The 17912-nt window shown below is 49.1% G+C and overlaps 1 protein-coding gene across 1 annotated transcript in view; it reads right to left on the bottom strand.

The window, feature by feature from the left end:
• The window catches only part of LOC119182254 (uncharacterized), a 234972-nt gene that overhangs the window by 69215 nt on the left and 147845 nt on the right, over nucleotides 1–17912 (bottom strand). Inside the window, 3 exon segments of the mRNA XM_075870035.1 lie at nucleotides 5169–5319; nucleotides 9425–9661; nucleotides 11078–11137. Of these exon segments, the coding sequence (XP_075726150.1) occupies nucleotides 5169–5319; nucleotides 9425–9661; nucleotides 11078–11137 (448 nt within the window).

The following is a 17912-nucleotide window of genomic DNA, read 5'->3' as shown; positions in this document are numbered from 1 at the left end:
ATACGTAGGCACATGTAAGGGCACAGGAGGCGGGGCACGTGCGACGCTCGTCATCGACGCCAATTCGTCCTTTATAATTTCCCGCAGGTTAGGAGGGGGTGAGCGGGCAGGTGAAGTCGGTGCGCTGGCAGGAACAAGGCTGTGAAGTTCCTCTCTCACTATGGTGCGAATTAGAGCTCGCAGCTCATGCTCGCCAGTAAGACGAGTGTCATAGGAGGCGTGTGGAAGGCGCATTGAGTAAAGTGCGTCCAGGCGCTGGCAGGTGGTAATAATGTCCTGAACTGTTGTCGGGCTCTGCATGACAAGAGCATTAAAGGCGACGGAGTTGATGCCTTTCATTACTTGCCGAATACGATCGGCCTCCGGCATGTCCTTTTGGGCGCGGCGGCAGAGGGCCAGAACGTCTTCAATGTACGATGTGTACGATTCGTCAGGCCCCTGGATGCGGGTAGCGAGCTTCTGTTTAGCTACCTCAGAGCGTCCTGTAGAAGTGCCGAATATTTGACGCAGCTGCACCGTGAATGCTGACCAATCAGGAAAGTCGCGTTCGTGGTTATGATACCACGTCTTAGCAACCTCCTTCAGATAAAAGGGTACATAGCGCAGCTTATGTGCCTCATCCCAGTAATTGCAAGCACTGGTACGGTCGTAACTGTCCAGCCATTCTTCTACGTCCTCACCGCGAAGGCCAGAAAACACTGGAGGGTCTCGTTGCGAGGTACTCACGGTGTGGTGAGGCCCAGCAGGCTGAGCGGGTGGTGCGAAGAAGGCGGTAGGGGGTGGGTCGTTTTGCGCCATCACTGTTGGCAAGCACAGCCGTCGACCTGATCGGAGCTCCAGGGGTGACCGGTAGTGCACGAGGACTTGGGAATCACAGCACGCTCCACCACTTGTGAGACGACGTCAGGTACGAAGGAGCGACCGTTTTATTGTCAACCCAGACGCGCGAGCCAGCAACCGAACAAGCAGCGAGCCGCTACGATGATGATGATCACGGTGCTTTGTATGCGCAGGTGAAAGTGAAAATGATGAGCAACACAATCAGCGCTCACAATATATATGTATATATATATATACATATATATATATATATATATGTATATATATATTCTAACAGACAATAGTGCTAAGAAAATATAGGGGAGATTATTAGACAGAAATGTAAGGTAAATTGAAGAAAGACAAGTGAATGAAAAGATAACTTGCTGTGGGCAGGAACCGATTCCTGCCCACGGCACCTTTTATTTCCTCCCCTATATTTCCTTGCATTATTGTCTGTTAGATTTCATCAATGTTGTGTTAGAACACGGAAAAACGAGCCCTTAAGTATACAATTATTTCCTTTTATATATATATATATATATATATATATATATATATACAAATATATATATATATATATGTATATATAGAGAGAGAATGTGTGTAGGACACTGCCGTTGGGACTCTGGCACGGGCGCATAATCGGTTAGAATAAGAGAAGAACAAAGAAAAAAAACAGCCAGCTTGCAGCAAGGGCGTTGCTTCCTTGTCTCATTCCTTTACAATGGCGCAGTCACCAAAATGCTTTGGCGCCCTCCTGCTGCTTGCCTCAGGTAATGCGCTTTCCTGATGGGCGTGGCCAGGCTTCCTCGTGGACGGAACTTGCAAGTCGGCCTCCGCCACAAGTATCCATTCCACCACCAGCGGATGGCGTGCGTCCAGGCCTCCACAATCGTCCCAGGGAATCACTTGACCGGTGGCGTAATACTTCACACCTACAATGCGCACGGGCTCCTTCTGGAAACGCGGTTTGCATTTCCCAATGCGTGGATCGCAAGATTCACTCTACCTTCATCTTAGCCACAAAAGGACGCCGTCCATGCTCCCTTGGCCATGGGCCTTTTTTCTGCAACGGCATAAATATGAGGGCATTAAGCAATGGACCTTGCCGTAATGAAGTGCAAAGGCTCATTGGTGTTTTCAGCCGGATTCATCATGGCCCATGTGTGGCCAGCCGGAATACTACCTAAGATGAAGCTACGAGGGGCTCGCTCTTGAGGCTGCAGCTGAACAGCACAGCTCACCGAGAGGACGTTCGGAATCCATCGCTCACACGAACCATGAACTCATCTTGTTTCTACAGCGAGTCCAGAAAGAGCACCACCCGCCGAGTTTCAATGACAGTATCAGTGACGTGATTCCACCTCATGTACCACATTAAATTACCATATCCCCGGCACGACCACTTCCTAGAGCACAAGGCCACGTTGACGGAATCGGGGAGTTTACGGATGTTGTACAAACTGGAGCTGCCCGTACTGCGCTACACCAACGCCGTGCCCCCGTTGCCCTCCCATTTTAGTCCGAAGCACCCTTGAGAGGCATCAGTGTAAGTGCTTTGTCTTTTGGCGCATTAGATTTGCGGCTGTGAACCGACGCCGGGGGCAAGTTCTTTGCCACCATTCCCATCCTCGAGGAATTGCACGCGGACATGGGTTTAGGTGCAGACAACCCCTTGTCTGGTGAGGTTCAGCTTATCATAGGTGGTGGTATAGTAAATCGCTGCGCTCAGACCCCGAACATTTACTACCCCAAACATAATGCTGAAGCATCCCAACCACAGATGTCCAGCAATACTACATTCTTATTCACCAGCAGGAGACACATCCTCCGACTCCACGGCTGTCATTGGCCGAGTGTTCTCGTACTGCACGCAAGTTCATGGCTACCGAAAACAGATTTATCCAACACTTCCCTGTGGTGTGGGGATCTGCCAGCCTGGCATTTGCCGCTGATGACGATGATGGGCAGCGCACCTTAGCACCATCACTGTGCCGTATGGCACTCCTGGAGGTAGCATGCGTCAGCGGGAAACACGACACTGTTCGGTCAGACGGCGACCAACTCGCAGGAAGCGGCAAGGTGGTGCCTGTGTGCAACGCTGGCGTCTGCCTCGTGGGGTTCGACTCCGGAGGCATTAACGCATATGAATGTGACATGGAGTCACCAGAGAACGTCTTTCCTTCTTGATGGAATTGGAGAGTCCGACTGCAGCACAGAGGCCTCGGCGTCATACCATGGAGGCCGCGTCTCGCAGCCTGTACAAACTCACAAGCATGCTTCGGTGGGCAAGTACGTGCCTGCCCAGCACGTTAACATCTGCAAGCACGGCTTACGCCTAAGCGCGAAACAGCGACAGCGTATTCTTCTGCTAGGCGTGCGACGACCATCTCGCATAGCCAGCGGCACCCACTGGAGCCCTCTTTCCCCGACTTCCAAATTACATCGCTGCGAGGCCGAGGTCGACCGCTTCCATACACATTGTCGTCCCCCAGAATGTTTGGCAGCCAGCCAAGGAAAGTCGCTGTGCATTGCAGACTTGCGGCGGCCACCCCGCCAAAGCCATTGTCGGCACAACAAAGCTCTGTATGTCGGCAAGACAACCCGCAGCGTAGGCAAGATAGACCACCGCGGCAGGCTCAGTGCGGCCAACCAAGGACAATTTGGGCAGGTGGTCGTGCTACGTCGCAGTCATGGCTGAATTTAAGGATGACAGCGCTGCTGGGCTCTGGAATGAGTGCATACTCGGCTAAACAAAGGGAATAACAAAGTCAGAAATATCAGCAAGGATGGTTTTTGTGTGATTCCTCGCGCATATATATATATATATATATATATATATATATATATATATATATATATATATATATATATATATATATATATATATATATATATATATATATATATATATATATATATATATGCAAAGTGCATTAATTACACATGGTCAAAAAGACATAGAACATTGAAGTAATTATGATGAGAGTGATAATATTGCTCGAGTTTTCTTAAAGCGTATACCCAATTGATGAACGCTATAGAACTTGTTCCAAAGAGACTGTTGCAAAGAGTGACAGAAAGAAACGAAGAAAAAGAAATTAAAAAGAGAAAGAGAGGAAATCAAAGAAAGAAAGAAAGAAAGTTCGACATTGCAAGAAAAAATAGCAATGCTAAAGAGAAATAAATAAAAAGAAAAGGAGATAGAGAAATAAATAAATAGAAAATGACAAGGAAGAGAGAAAAGTAGAAAGACGGAGAAAAAAAAGAACTAAAATAAAGCCACCATTCACCTATGCAATAAGTTCAGGACTTGCATCACTGTGTGCTAAGCTCGAAATTAGCTCCCCTGTCTCTTGACCATTGCGCCTCAAGTGCAACCTACACTTGTTCCTTTTTGTATTTTTTATTAAATCCCAAGCAGGCACCGCCGCTGCGAAAAAATTAGCTGTTCAGTGGAAATATGCCTGGCGCTGGCTGGCATATCATCTACAGGTTTTCCGCTTGCGCGGGTCAGATGTCCAACCGAAATACGTCTTTTTCTTACTTCCTGTTGCTTGTCTACGTTAGCGAGCTGCCTCTTCCCGCACCTGCTGTATGCTGTTCATTGTTCCTTAAGCAACGCAAGTAATCTCCTTCATCGAACTGATGCCGCTGGGTCCTTGTGGTCATTCTAGCGCCTGCATAAACACCTCACCAGATTTTTTTATCTACAGTTGCACAAAAATGGGCGCGCCTACACTCAAATTAGGCCAGTTTCGTGCACCAAAAAGAGCGCTTTGTTACAACCCCCCCCCCCCCAAAAAGTGTTTACAAATGCTTGCGTAAGGCAGGCCAAGAAGGGCGCTTTCCCCTTCAAGGAAGGAGAGCGCCCCCCCCCCAATTTTTTTTAGTAACTGCAGGAGAACTCGCGCCATGTGTAAACTGCCCACCAGTGCCTACTTATACGAGTTTCTTTCCAAGCGGCGGCGTAAGGCGGTGTGGTACACGCATGCTTACTCAGTGGCCGTGAACTCAAATCCCGTGTGTTTGCTGTCAATATTCTGAACTTTATTTCTGAATGCTATGCTTGCATGCCGATAGTACATCTATTCACATTCCTCTACAAACTGAAAATATTCTAGCTAGGTCAACCAAGATCTGATTTTACTATTGTGCAACAATCTACTGTTGCTCCCTTGAGGAGTAACTGGGGGAAGAGGGAGAATAGTGCGTCCCTCCACAGTTGCTCCGAAAACGGAGAAATGGGTGTGTCAAATTAGCTACTTTACAAAAGGAGCCACCTCAAACCCCTCTTCATCCTTTACTTCTAAGAGTGTATTAGCAGCCGATCATTGGCAACGCACTTTCGGTGAGGGAAGTCTTCGCCAGCACCAGTGTCGCTCCAGTGAAGATGCAGCCGTACATTGCCGCAAGGTTCTCCAGGCTGTTCCTCAGGTGGGCGCACACGCGATCCCCTGAACCAGTGCCTTGCTGTTGGAAACCAACGGCAAAGCGCTAATAACTCCACTCTAGTTGTTTTGATTGAAATTTCAATCTGCGTGAAATCAAATTTCAGGCCCATATTATTCATTGCAGGAGGCGTTCGCTCATAGTCACTAACAATACGGTCAAAATAGGCATGCAGAACAACGTTTTATGGCGTTAACGTTGTAACTGCTGTCAGGATGGGTATCTGGCATAAATCCTAACCACTTAAAACCGCAGATGTGCCAGACTTATGTACAAGTAACGGCATATATATAAATTTGCATTAAAGGTAAACATATTCACAGATCTGTCTGGCTGGGTAAAATTATACGAATAAGCAGACTGTCCAGGTACACTTAGTGTTCAGTTTTAACAATAAAAACTGGACCTACGTTTTGAGACCCCTTCTGTCTCTTCAGAGGGTGCTTGTCCAGCCTATTCCGAAGCTTGCAAATTTTCTTAGAGGTTGTCCCCCTCTAACTTTGCTTTCAGTCTATGGCGAGTTTTTCCAATGTGTACATGACCACAAAAAAGCTCAATTCGGTGTACAAGTCACTTTGTTCACGGTACAAACGGTGAAGTGTGTTTTACAATAATGGTTTTTTGGTCATCTTTTTTTTTTGCCAGGCTCTCTTTAGCTATACTACCAACGCTATTCATTTTTTATGAGAAAAGAAAACAACATAACACTTGGTGTAGAGTTGAAAACAAGCTGGCAAAAAAAAAGATCACGTATGACCCCCCCAAAAAAACAAGGCTGCACCGCATACGTCATCGTTTGTTCAATGCATACCAGTAGTGTAAGGCTTTGTTGTTCCTGTGAATATGTGCACATTGAAAAAAATAGGCCGTTGCTTACATGTAAGGTCAGAACACCAGTGTTCGCTTTAAGGCAATGCGTACTGACATGTCGCCCGACACTGTGCATAACGCAGATGCACCCCTAAATTTTGTGACATTTGTTTCTTCAGGCATGAAAATCAGACTACAAGAGACATTGTTTAGTCTCATCACTTTAAGGGGCCCTAAAACACTTTTTCGAGCAATCACGAAATAAGTTCACTGGAAGAGCTCATTGCCTTACGAATTCAACGCCACAAAAATTTTGAGAATCCATCCAGTGCGAGTGGAGTTACAAAGATTTGTCGCATGCTGCAGTTGCATTCTCTCTTTTCTCGTCACGACGAAAGAACTGGAAGCTAAGCAGGGAGGGGTGGCAAGAGCAAAGAAACTACGTGACTGGCGCCTCTTGGCTTTGAACACTTTCTTGTGTTTTTTTTTTGAATACGTGGCTTTTTCAGTATGACCGCGCACGCGCGTGGACAAGTAGTGGCCTTTCGCGGCGATCTCTGTAATGAGCGAGTGCGCCATGTTCAAATCAGCCAATGCCTGATAAATGAGCTTACTGGGTTTAATGCCTTGATTTGCCGAGAGAAGAGAAAGCTATTTTTAGCTGACTGTGATCAGTTATTGTGGATTCCAGGCCGCGTGGGGCGCTATAAGATTCGGCTCGCGTGTTGTCCGGAGCCTCTACTACCGATCGGCAGCGTTTTCTGAGCACGCTGAAAAAGTGTTTCAAAGCTCCTTCAACAAAAAAGGCAATCGATCCGTAAGCATTCTCTCACTAGCAATGAATGACAAAAATTTTCTTGTTCAATCATTTCAGCCCTTAGTACGTTGCGCACGTGTTAGCACTTTTTTTCGAGCTGTTTCTGATCATTGTTGGAACACCTCTTTTTGTATTTTTTTTGCTATCAATCATGTACGAGCATGTGACACTCGTTCGCGGTTTAAACTTTGTGTGTTCTTTCTAATAAAGTTAATTTTGAGAAGGTATTAAGTGATACTTGTTGTGCCCTCCTTTTTTTTGTGCTACCCATTTTAAAAATACATAACCACTTTCAACTTGCCCCAAGCATCAACTGGAAGAATGCATTCTTGTGAATCTGCATCTACCACCACCGTATCAACGTAATCACTTATGACTCGTATCCTTTTTTTCTACAGCCAAACGACACTGTAGGTCAGCTACGCAACTCATTGTATTTTTCGTAGATGAATTTCATGACAGGCTACTGGCAAACTGAAAGTCATACAGACAGATTGAGAAGAAAACCGCGATTGCGACACTACATGTCCAGTTTGAGCTTAACGTCATGTCATTCGGTATTTGTTTGGCGCCTGCAATTTTCGAACGCACTGCTTCAGTACAACGCACTAATCGACACCCTACAGGTAGGCCTGAACTGCCATTTTCGTCTGGTCTACTCAAGACGTTTTTTCTGAAAACTTCGACTATTACGTAAAGCGTCTTCAAATGACGTTGCAGGCCATAAATCTGTGGGTCCCACACTGAAAACAAAATGCGTCATTTCACGTATGAAAGCTGGTGTCTCCGGGATATGTCCTGAGTCAGTCTAAAGTTTGGCCGTATCCACAAAACTCATTCATCGCAAACTTCCGAACACCAAGCAAAATTAGAAGCTAAAAGCCATGAGAACAGCTTAATAAAGGCCCCGATGACATGGACATACACATGGAACTTGTGCATAGGTATTTAAATATACTACATACTTCTTGTGAGAAGTCCCACAGAGAGAAAAAAAGAGGAGCTAGGAGAACACCTGCAGTCACCACACGCTCTTCCTCGCTGCGACAAAGCTAGAACGAAAACTTCCGCCAACGCAAGCAATGTAAACCTCAGGCAATCAAAACAACCCGTGTTAGTTTTATATTGCCACGTTCTATTTCCCAAGTTTTTGTTATCGTCCCAAAACACCACACGATTCTCAGCGCAAACCGTACCTGCAGTTTTCGAGAAGGTTCCGGGCTGTAGTAGATCATTTCGATAAGATCACGCCCACTGTGCGAACGGTACAGATTGCTCTGGAACCTACGCCACCGCCAGCGATAACGCTAGAACATTCGACAGCAAGAGTATAAATACCGACGCGCTTCGCCACTTGTCAGTTGTTGATCGACGGCCGATGCTCCGTTCACCGATCTAGCTGTCTCTTCTCGAGTCCTCACGCGAGACCCGGGGTCACGTCACGCGGACGTCGACCCCAGGGGTTCAAGTCGACAAAAGAAGTCTACGCGGCACCGGCGTCTAGTACGCGCGACGGCCGCCCCTGGGTCTCAAGCCTTGCTGCCTGGAGCCCGCCTACCCCATGCCAGGAGGAGGTGCAAGGTCCCGGTTCACGCCCGCCGTCCCGGAAACCCCCTGCGGTCCACCTGGTACCACCAAGACCTGCGCGGCGCCTGCCTCGGCTGAGCCGCTTCCTACCAGAGTGCAGCTCAAGTGCACGTTACAAGTCACCCACGAGCCACGCCCAACCGGCAGCTTGCGGGGTCCGCCCACCAGAATGGCCACGCCATTTGAACTCCCGGTGAAGGAGAATTGTTTCATGTTTTCTGCGCCCGAGGGCGATATCTCTGTCGATGAGTTAATTGACGCAATTGAAGAGACAGCTGGTGACGACAGCGTATTAGTACTGCAACATATGGGGTGCGCAAAATTTCTTGTATGCACCCGCAATGCTGGCCAGGCGACGAGGCTAATGGTAGCGGAAGGATTTGAAGTCAACGGGGTGAGGGTGCCAGTAGAGGCAGTCGGGCCGCCGGTTACATATGTGAACGTTTACCGTGACCCCGCTTTTCTATCAGACGAGGCCCTTAGCAATGCCTTAGCCTAGTTTGGTAAAGTGAAGGGCATTACGTTCGCCACCCTAGCCACTCGCCACACCAAGTTAAACGGGGTACGTGTGGTTAAAATTGAGATGTGCCGCCCAGTCCCCAACTTCATCACTATTGCGGGGCACAAAGTCATGTGCGAGTACAGAGGCATGCGCCGGGTGTGCGCGCGTTGTGGTGAAGTCGGGCATATGGCGACTGCGTGCACCACGGCGTACTGTAAGCGGTGCGGTACCTTCGGCCACGATACTGAGGGCTGCTCGGCAGACTGTAAACGTTGCGGGGGTCACCACGGAACACGCGAGTGCTTTCGTAAGCGCTCATACGCTTCGGCCGCCCGCGGCTTCCCCTCGCTATCTGAATCCGCTTCGTCGCACTCTCAGTCAAGCGGCCCCACCTGTGCCCGAGCAACTAACTCGCCGCGTATGCAGGTCCTTACGTCGAGGTCCGCATCCCGCACAACCGAGAGGGGATCCACTTCCGGGGACCGTGACTTAGACTCCGATATGACTTCAGGCAGTGGCATGGGCGATCCGTCCGCCAGTGAGGAGGAGAGGCCCGGGAGTTTTGACGAGACTACCACCAGGTCGACCGAAACAGGGTCTAGCGATATCGAGACGGGTTCGGCGCAATCGTCCCCCCCTAAGCCGCCTCCACCCTCGGCGAGCCGGGATGACTGCGGTAATTCGCTGACCGCGACTGAAGCAACCCCCAAGTCCAACGAGCAGGGAGAGGCCCTCCTCGCTTTATCCCACACACCCGTCAACCTCCGGGCCACAGCGACCAGCCTGGTCTTGGAGGCCGGCACCCAAGACCCAGCCGGCGACGACGCCCCCATAAAAAGTAAAGGGTAGTTCGACCCGGCGACAGCGAATGCGACCATGCTGCACCGACTTCCTCCCCTGCCTCCCATTCGGCACGCCCAAGCCGGAAATCTGACGCAAAAACTGGACAGATGGCCACTGGGCTAGAGCACAGAGCTCGCTCGCGCTTACGAAGACGCCCTGATGACGATAAGCGGTATCTGGGTGAGAGGGCAGCCAGCAAGGAGGCCCGGCAGCGTAGACCCGGGCCAGCAGGCCAAAGCAGTGATAGCGACGCTCCACCACACGCGAAGGCTCAGAAGCTCGAGAAAGACGGTGTAGGCAAAGGGGAACCACCCCCCAAGCCCCGAGACGCACGTCACTGAAGCGGCGCGCCTGCCCTGTCGGCTTCACGGCCCTTTTTCCTTCCTCTCGTTCGCTCTAGCCGCACTATGTCCCACTTGCCTTCCCTTCTCCTTCTGGTGCAGCACCCTCCTCGCCCCTTTCTGTCAGCACGCGGCTATCGCTTATCTTGCTCGGTGCATTCGCTCACCCCTCTTTCCTTCTCCCCTCCAGCGCTTGGCATCGTGCCCAATCGGCGGCTGATGGCCACGCTGCTTGCTTGCCTCGATACTTCCCGGGTTTTGTTTTCTTCTTTTTAAGGTTTTTGGTGGCCTTTTTGAAATTGGCTACGTGGAATATCCGAGGGTTTAGAGATAGGGCGAAACAAGCAGCCATCCTAGGTTTCGCTAGGAACCAGAACATAGACCTCCTCTTTATTCAAGAGGCGAATTTCCGAACGCCGCTGGATGTGGTTAATTTCTGCCGAGATCATCAGACTGACGCCTTTTTCTCTCTGGCGACAACGAGAGCATGCGGGGTCGGAGTAATATTCGTATCAGGCAGAATTCGATCAAAATCCCATTGTATTTTCGGGGCAAATGGCCGGTACATAATGATTGACATTTTCATCGAAGGCAAAAAAGATACGCATTGTGAACGTCTATGCCCCCGTGACAAGAAAACATACGAATATGTTCTTTCAAGAGATGCACGAACTCCTCCTAGAGCTCATTCCCCACGTACTGGTCGGTGATTTTAATTGCGGGGTAGATTCTAACCAGGACGTGAGGGGGCCAAGCCAAGGAAGATCAACCTACAATGCAAAAGAGTTGGTGAAAACCCTTCGGCACCTAAACCTCTCGGACATATGGCTACACCTCTATAAAGACCGCTTCGTAGCAACCCGTACCTCTAGATCAGCAGGAAGTAGAATAGACCGGATGTACTTTCCGGACCTCCTCCTCCCTTTGGTTGAAGGATGCGAAGTACTCGCGCTCCCGGCCAACCTGAAAGAGAAGACGGATCATGCCCCACTTGTCACGATGGTAAAGGGATCCCCCGGCCCGAATTCTGATAACAATATCTGGAGAATAGACGCTGAGCTGCTGAGAGATGAGACTTGCGTAGAAAACTTGAAAGCTGTCATCAGCGCATCAGTAGAAAATGCCGGACATATTACCCCCCCTCTGTGGGATAAACTTAAGGAAGAATGGAAGGCCCTGTTACAAAAAGAAGGCAAAGCCAGAAAAAGACGTCATACACAAAAGATGAAAAAACTTCTTCGCCGAATGCAGATCAGTAAGGCAGCCGACACGTTGACCTTATGTAAAACAGAGTACCTGACCTCGCTCGAGGAGCAATACAACCAACTCTTCAGAGATACCATGAGGCGACCTAGAAGTGAGTATGGACTGTTGGGCACGGCGACCGGAGTTGATGTGAGGGAAGTACGTGGAAATGGCTGTTTGCGAATAACGGAGGCAAAGCGCTTAGACGGTTCTGTAACCGACGACCCAGCAGAAATTGAGAACATCTTCAGAATACAGTTCCAAGACACCGAACCAATATACACCAATTGGAGACCCGACCATGTCAAAGAACTTTGCAAACATCTGCAGCGAATTAAGGAGGAGGAGGAGCCAGCAACCCTTAGCGATGAAGTCTCCTCTGCAGAGCTTCGCGAAGCCGTAAGAAGCATGACCCCCAATTCTGCCCCAGGCGCTGATGGCCTGACTGCAGCCTTCTATGCGACTTTTCTCGAAGTTCTCGAAGAACCCTTGCTCGCGATGGTGAAAGCGATCTTCAGGTCCTTTAAGAAGCCCAACTCCTTCGGAGTGGGTAAAATTGTCCTACTACAGAAAGAGGGTGCACAACCAAACGAGCCCACGGCGTGGCGTCCAATCACGCTTTTGAACACCGATTACAAGCTGGTAGCTACTATACTGAACAACAGGCTCAAGCTCCTGTTACCGGACATCATTAGCCCGTACCAAACGTGCGCGATTCCAGGAAGGTCGCTTTTTGCGAACCTCACAGCGATCCGTGACTCTTTTGAATACGCGATGACAAGAGGTTTCAATGGTGTTTTTATTTCCCTAGACCAAGCTAAAGCTTTTGACAGGGTACGACACCATCACCTCTTCGACGTGATGCAGGAGTTTGGCTTACCGGCAAGTTTTATAAAACTGGCAAAAACTTCGTACGAGGACCTAACCTGCACCACTGTGATAAACGGAGTCGCAACGCCGGCATTCAAGTATAGGAGAGACATAAGGCAAGGATGCCCATTGGGCCCGACCTTTTTTGCCATGTCGTGCGAACCGCTGATCACAAGTGTTATTGCGCATGAAGGCATTCACCTGCTCCTGGCCCGTCAGTGGGAAGCCCCGAAAGTGCTGGCATACGCGGACGACATTTCCCTGTTTGTTCGGCATGAAAGCAGCCTCCAAGCCTTCTGTGCGACGTTCACAAGATACGCGCAGGCATCCGGAGCGGCGATAAATGCGGACAAGAGCAAGGCGATGCTATTTGGAACTTATAGGGCTTCAAGAAATCGAGACAACCGCGGTGAGCGCTTTCTGCTCAGACTTCGGTTCATTGTGCGCCGTTCTGCAAGAACGATTAACGTGTGTTTGTGCGTCGCTTTAGTGCTTCTCTGTGATCCGAGGGTGTTACGCTCACCAACAATCGCGGACGAGGCTGTGTTCGGCTGTCAAAACCTGCGTATGTTTCTCGCACGTGCGTGTGCTGTGATAAATTTCGCTGATTTGTGTCGGGAGGTACACGCGTTTCAGTTACAGCAGCCTATTCTCAGCTGTTTGAAGACAATGCGCTTTCGCACGTAAACGTTGCATGATTATTTTAACGCATTTCGTACTTGCATCTCGTACGCGCGAACTGCCGCGAGCTGCACGCTGGGGCAGCATCGCCTTTTTAGCATTCCGACGACTACTCATTGCTGCCACTAGAATTTATGCGCATTATTTCGCTATAAAGAGTGGTTTTTACTCATTTTCTACTTTAAGTGATCCTATTTACGGGGAGTGGCTACGTTTACCTTTATTCAGCATCACACCGCTGTTCAAGTGACTGCCGAAACGCGCGCGAAGGTCAAGTATGACGTACACAAATTAGCGACGGACAGGTTGGTGTCCTTCCAAATAAATAATGCTTCTGCACATATCTTTGGCGAAGGTCCGCCTGCAGTTGGGGCCAAGAAATAGTGCAGAAGGAACCTCAAAATCTTTATTGTTTCTGCACGCAGTTGCGTTTTAGAAAACGGGGATTTTTATACCTCGTACACTAACTCCTCTGCAGTACACTGGTTGTCTTGGTTGTGGTTCGCTGTTACCAATCCCTGCTGGAATATGAGAACTGTACTTAATATTCAAAAGAGTGAGCAAATGTCAGTGACATACGCTCTCCTGCTGACTTCTGCACCTGATTTCTCACTTCTGCACTCGATGTTGATTATCAAATTACGCAACCACTAATCAAACATCCACCAATCGTTTTTCAATTTTGATCTTTCTCTGTCTCGCGGCCTTCGGTTTGTTTCTTTTTTTCCATGCTTTCCTAAAATCACCAGTTCAACTTGTTTGGTAGAACATGAGCATGAACATACATCGGCCAGTCTTTCATTGAGCTGTCGCGCATGCACTAGTAATCTTTTTGTTAGTGCATGACACAATGTCATACCTCGACAACTGATAAACGCAAAGTCGTTTGTACTCTTTTATTTGAATTCAAAACAGTAACAATACGACTGCACATCTCAGTGTTTGCCCAAAGGCAGAGAGATGTATGATATGTTGAATAAAGTATGCTGTATGGCATTGTAAAATGTTTCCTTCCGAGACCATCTTGTAAAAAAACGACTATCACAAGACAGTGGGACGAAAGGAAGACGCAAAAATGGGCATGCAGGCGACGGTGAACGTGATATGCTGTTGCCGGGTGCCCAGCTGGCACGGCGGCAGCCATGGGGAGGGGTGTGTGTTTTTTTCTCTTTTTTCTTCGCGCTCGCGCTTGTAGCTGAACGGTTCTGCATAAGTTGATGCCGGCTCCGAGCGCTACGCTTGCGCGACAGAGACGGTGGCTTTCTCTTTATTTTTTTTTCCTTCTTGCGCGAACTCTTAGCGACTGTATTCGTTACTTCCGCACCGCGCGACATTCACGTGTATTTTTTATTGCTGGACTCCCTACACTTTCAGCCAGGTGCTGGATAAGTAACGGCGTATAGGCGGCCCGATCCTGCGTACGAAATAAATCCTGTCTATAGGGAGCCCAGCAATAAAAATACCCGTGACAGACGCGCGGCACGGAAGTAACGCACAAAGCCGATAGGAGCAGGCCCAAGAAGGAAAAAAAAAAAGAGAGAGTCGCCGTCTCTGTCGCACCAGGCTGGCACCAGAAGCCGGCATCAACTAACGCAGAGCCATTCAGGCACAAGGGTGAGCGCCGAAAAAGAAAGAGAAAAAGAAGCCCCTCCCTCCCCCTTCCCCCGGCCACCGTCGCGCCAGCTGGGCACCCGGCACCGGCATATCACGTTCACCGTCCCCTGAATGTCGCATGCATGCCGTGGCATTTGTGCGTTACCGTTTCGTCCCGCCGTCTTGTGAGTCATTTTTCTACAAAATGGTCTGAGACGATAACATTTTCCACTGCCATAGGGCACACTTTATTCAAAATATCATACATCTCTCTGCATTTGGGCAAACACTGGGATGAGCGGTCAAATTGCTAGTCTTTTGATTTCAATAAAAGAGTACAAACAACCTTCTGTTTGTACCGGACAATAGCTGTACGGGTGTAAACTGCTGGCTTTCTTCACTTGACGGCCGCTCGCGAGAAGAAACACCAACAGACTCCTGTGCCGGGAAAGCGCGTTTTGCTACACCAAGCCGGAATTATCCATGTTACTGGAGCTGGCTAATGACGAAACACTACCGGCCAAGTTCTGGATGCAAAATTCTGTCGGCTGCCGGGAGATTATCCACTCCCGGGAAGGATAAACAATTAAAATATTCGTCACAAAAGTGTGAGGAATACATGCGTCTGATGCTCACAATGCTTTGCTAATTCGACTGAATTGCACGTCTAACGTTGGATCGGGATCCTTTCACGACCCGCCCGAATTTGTCGATTGCACGGAACGAACGAAGCAGAAGAGGCGCTGAGAAAAACGTAACGAGACCACGATCAGAAGTGCAGGCGGGGACACCAAGCAGCGTACAGATGAGCTGGGCGCTCCGTGAAGCGGTCAAACTGTCACTCTCCCACTTAAAACTGCCGAGAGCCAAACAAGAACATCTCGGTAAGTCTCGTTTATTGCGTTATCTCACGGCAAAATGTCACGTGTTGGGCTGGCTTTTATGGCTTTAAAATGGGTTGGCTTGCCATGGCTGGGTGCGTGACGTCATGCTCCTTCCAATGTTTATCCTTCCTACATATCCTAAACCATCCCGCAGAAACAGGCAGTAGACCACAAAATAACACTTGTCCACAAAACAACGCCACTCGCTTGCTGAGGCGTAGGGCTTCTTCGCGAACAGCATGCACACCTGACCTCTTGGTCGGATGCCGGAGAGGGTAGGGAAGTGATTTCGCTTGCGAAGGCTCCGCTGGGGAGTGGCAAGGATTTTCAACTCACCTCCATTCATTCTCACTTCGCGCCAAAAGTTTTCTCAGCTCGTAATAAACCGATTGTAAAAAATTAAGGGGAGAAGCTCCTTATGCCGTGGGTGGTGCGTCCACCATGTATCTAGTAGTAATAGTAGTAGTAGTAGTAGTAGTAGTAGTAGTAGTAGTAGTAGTAGTAGTAGTAGTAGTAGTAGGTGGCCATCTCTCGTTTAGTCTTTGGAATGTCCGCTGGATGGACGGTACTAGATGGACGAACGGATTCACGCATGGAAGCCCGGATGGACTCACAGACAGACGGATCGAAGGACTAGCCCACGGACAAATGCAGGGACGGATAAATGGGCGGATGGGCAAACAAACAAACAGATGCACGAACGGACGCACAGGCGGACAGATGAACGCATGGAAAGAGGGACGAATGGATGAACGCGTGAACGAAAGCACGGACGGACGGATGCAAGGACAGGTGGACGAACAGGCAGATGGATGCATGGACGGACGCGCGAACGAACGCACGGATGCATGGATGCACGCATAGAAGGACGCACGGACGGAAGCAAAAACGAACGGACGGACGGAAGCACGGACTGACGGACGCATGGCCCCACTCATCATCATTCACTCCTATGATATGCTGTGATTTTTTTTGTGGCAAAATGCGCCTCATCGGACGCGCAACTTCCACGGTCTAACTCACATTTGTTGTGGGGCCTGAGGAGTGGCCCTTTAGGTATGAAGTCAAGTGGAAAAAAATTGAAATCCCACTTACAGTGGGAATCGATGATATGCGAAGCAGGAATGAGAAAGGTTGATATGTCACTTTAAAATCAGCGCAACGTTACGAAGTGGAGGTAAATGATGCCGTACATGAGTTGCGTGTGATGATTATGATGTTTGGATGTGTCGTTTACCTTCGTCATCTATTCGCGCAACGTATTACCGAATTTAGTATAAATGTTGCTGGCGAAACGGCCGCGATCATGCCATGAGCGTGGTATGTCGTCATGTTCGTACAAAACACGCGGGTCAGGATTATCATGTTTGCGCCAGTCATATAGTTTGTTTTTCATTGACGTCCCGTAACACCAAATTCGGTATATGTGGAGCTAGTAAAACGACCGCGAGTGAATTATGAAGGACCCAATATAATCCGATGTTGCGTTGACGTGCGCGCACGCTCAGCACAGCGACGCTACGTTAGCGAAACGCGAGCACTCTATAGTACGCCGCCAGGCGCGACCGGGGCGACCAGCATTTGTCGGCGCGGCCCAACACAAACAGCGCGAAATGCGACGTGCTGCATTTCGCGCCAATGCGTTACCCAGACAATACTGCGTTTCCCTCTTTTCGTGACGAAGGGATGCCAAACGCGCTGAAACGCGCATGCGTCAAAGCAACGCAGCGCAGCACGCGCCTCCGATTGTATAACAGGGCCGGTGCCTGGAGTGGCAACGCCAGCGTGAAGCGACAAAATGAACGCAGGCAAGCACGCGCACCACGTCACGTCAAAATGTATTGGCGCCTTGACTGTGGCATGTAGTCATGTCGTCACATGAGATGCATCTCATGACTGTATATCATGTTTGCACCAGTCACATACCTTCGTCATCCATAGACGTCACGTATTTCCAAATTTGGTATATGTGAGGCTAGCGAAACGGCCGCTAGCGCATCGTGAGTGTGGCATGTAGTCATGCTGCTACATGACACGCATCTTATGATTATCATGCTTTCACGAGTCACATACCTTCGTCATCCATAGACGACACCTAATACCAAATGCGGTATATGTGAAGCTAGCGAAACGGCCACGTGCGCATCATGAGTGTGGTATGTAGTCATGTCGTTACATGACACGCATGTCATGATTTTCCCGTTAAGGTCTGTCGCCTGTGTTCGACATGCACTCACGTCATATCATACCGGTTTTGCAACATGACATGTGAACAAAAACGCCGGAAGAGCTGCAGGACAATGAAATGTAAATCACGACATTCGTTACATACATGTCATGATTTTCTTGTTATGACTAGTCAAATATGTTCTCATACAGTCATGTTATCAAGTTACCAAGTTTGGTAACGATACCATTATTGAAACAGCCAGGAGAGATTAAAGTCATACGTGGCTAGAAGCTAC

Source organism: Rhipicephalus microplus, chromosome 7 (genome assembly GCF_043290135.1).
Source record: "Rhipicephalus microplus isolate Deutch F79 chromosome 7, USDA_Rmic, whole genome shotgun sequence".
NCBI lineage: Eukaryota > Metazoa > Arthropoda > Arachnida > Ixodida > Ixodidae > Rhipicephalus > Rhipicephalus microplus.
This window is presented reverse-complemented; position numbering and strand designations above follow the sequence as displayed.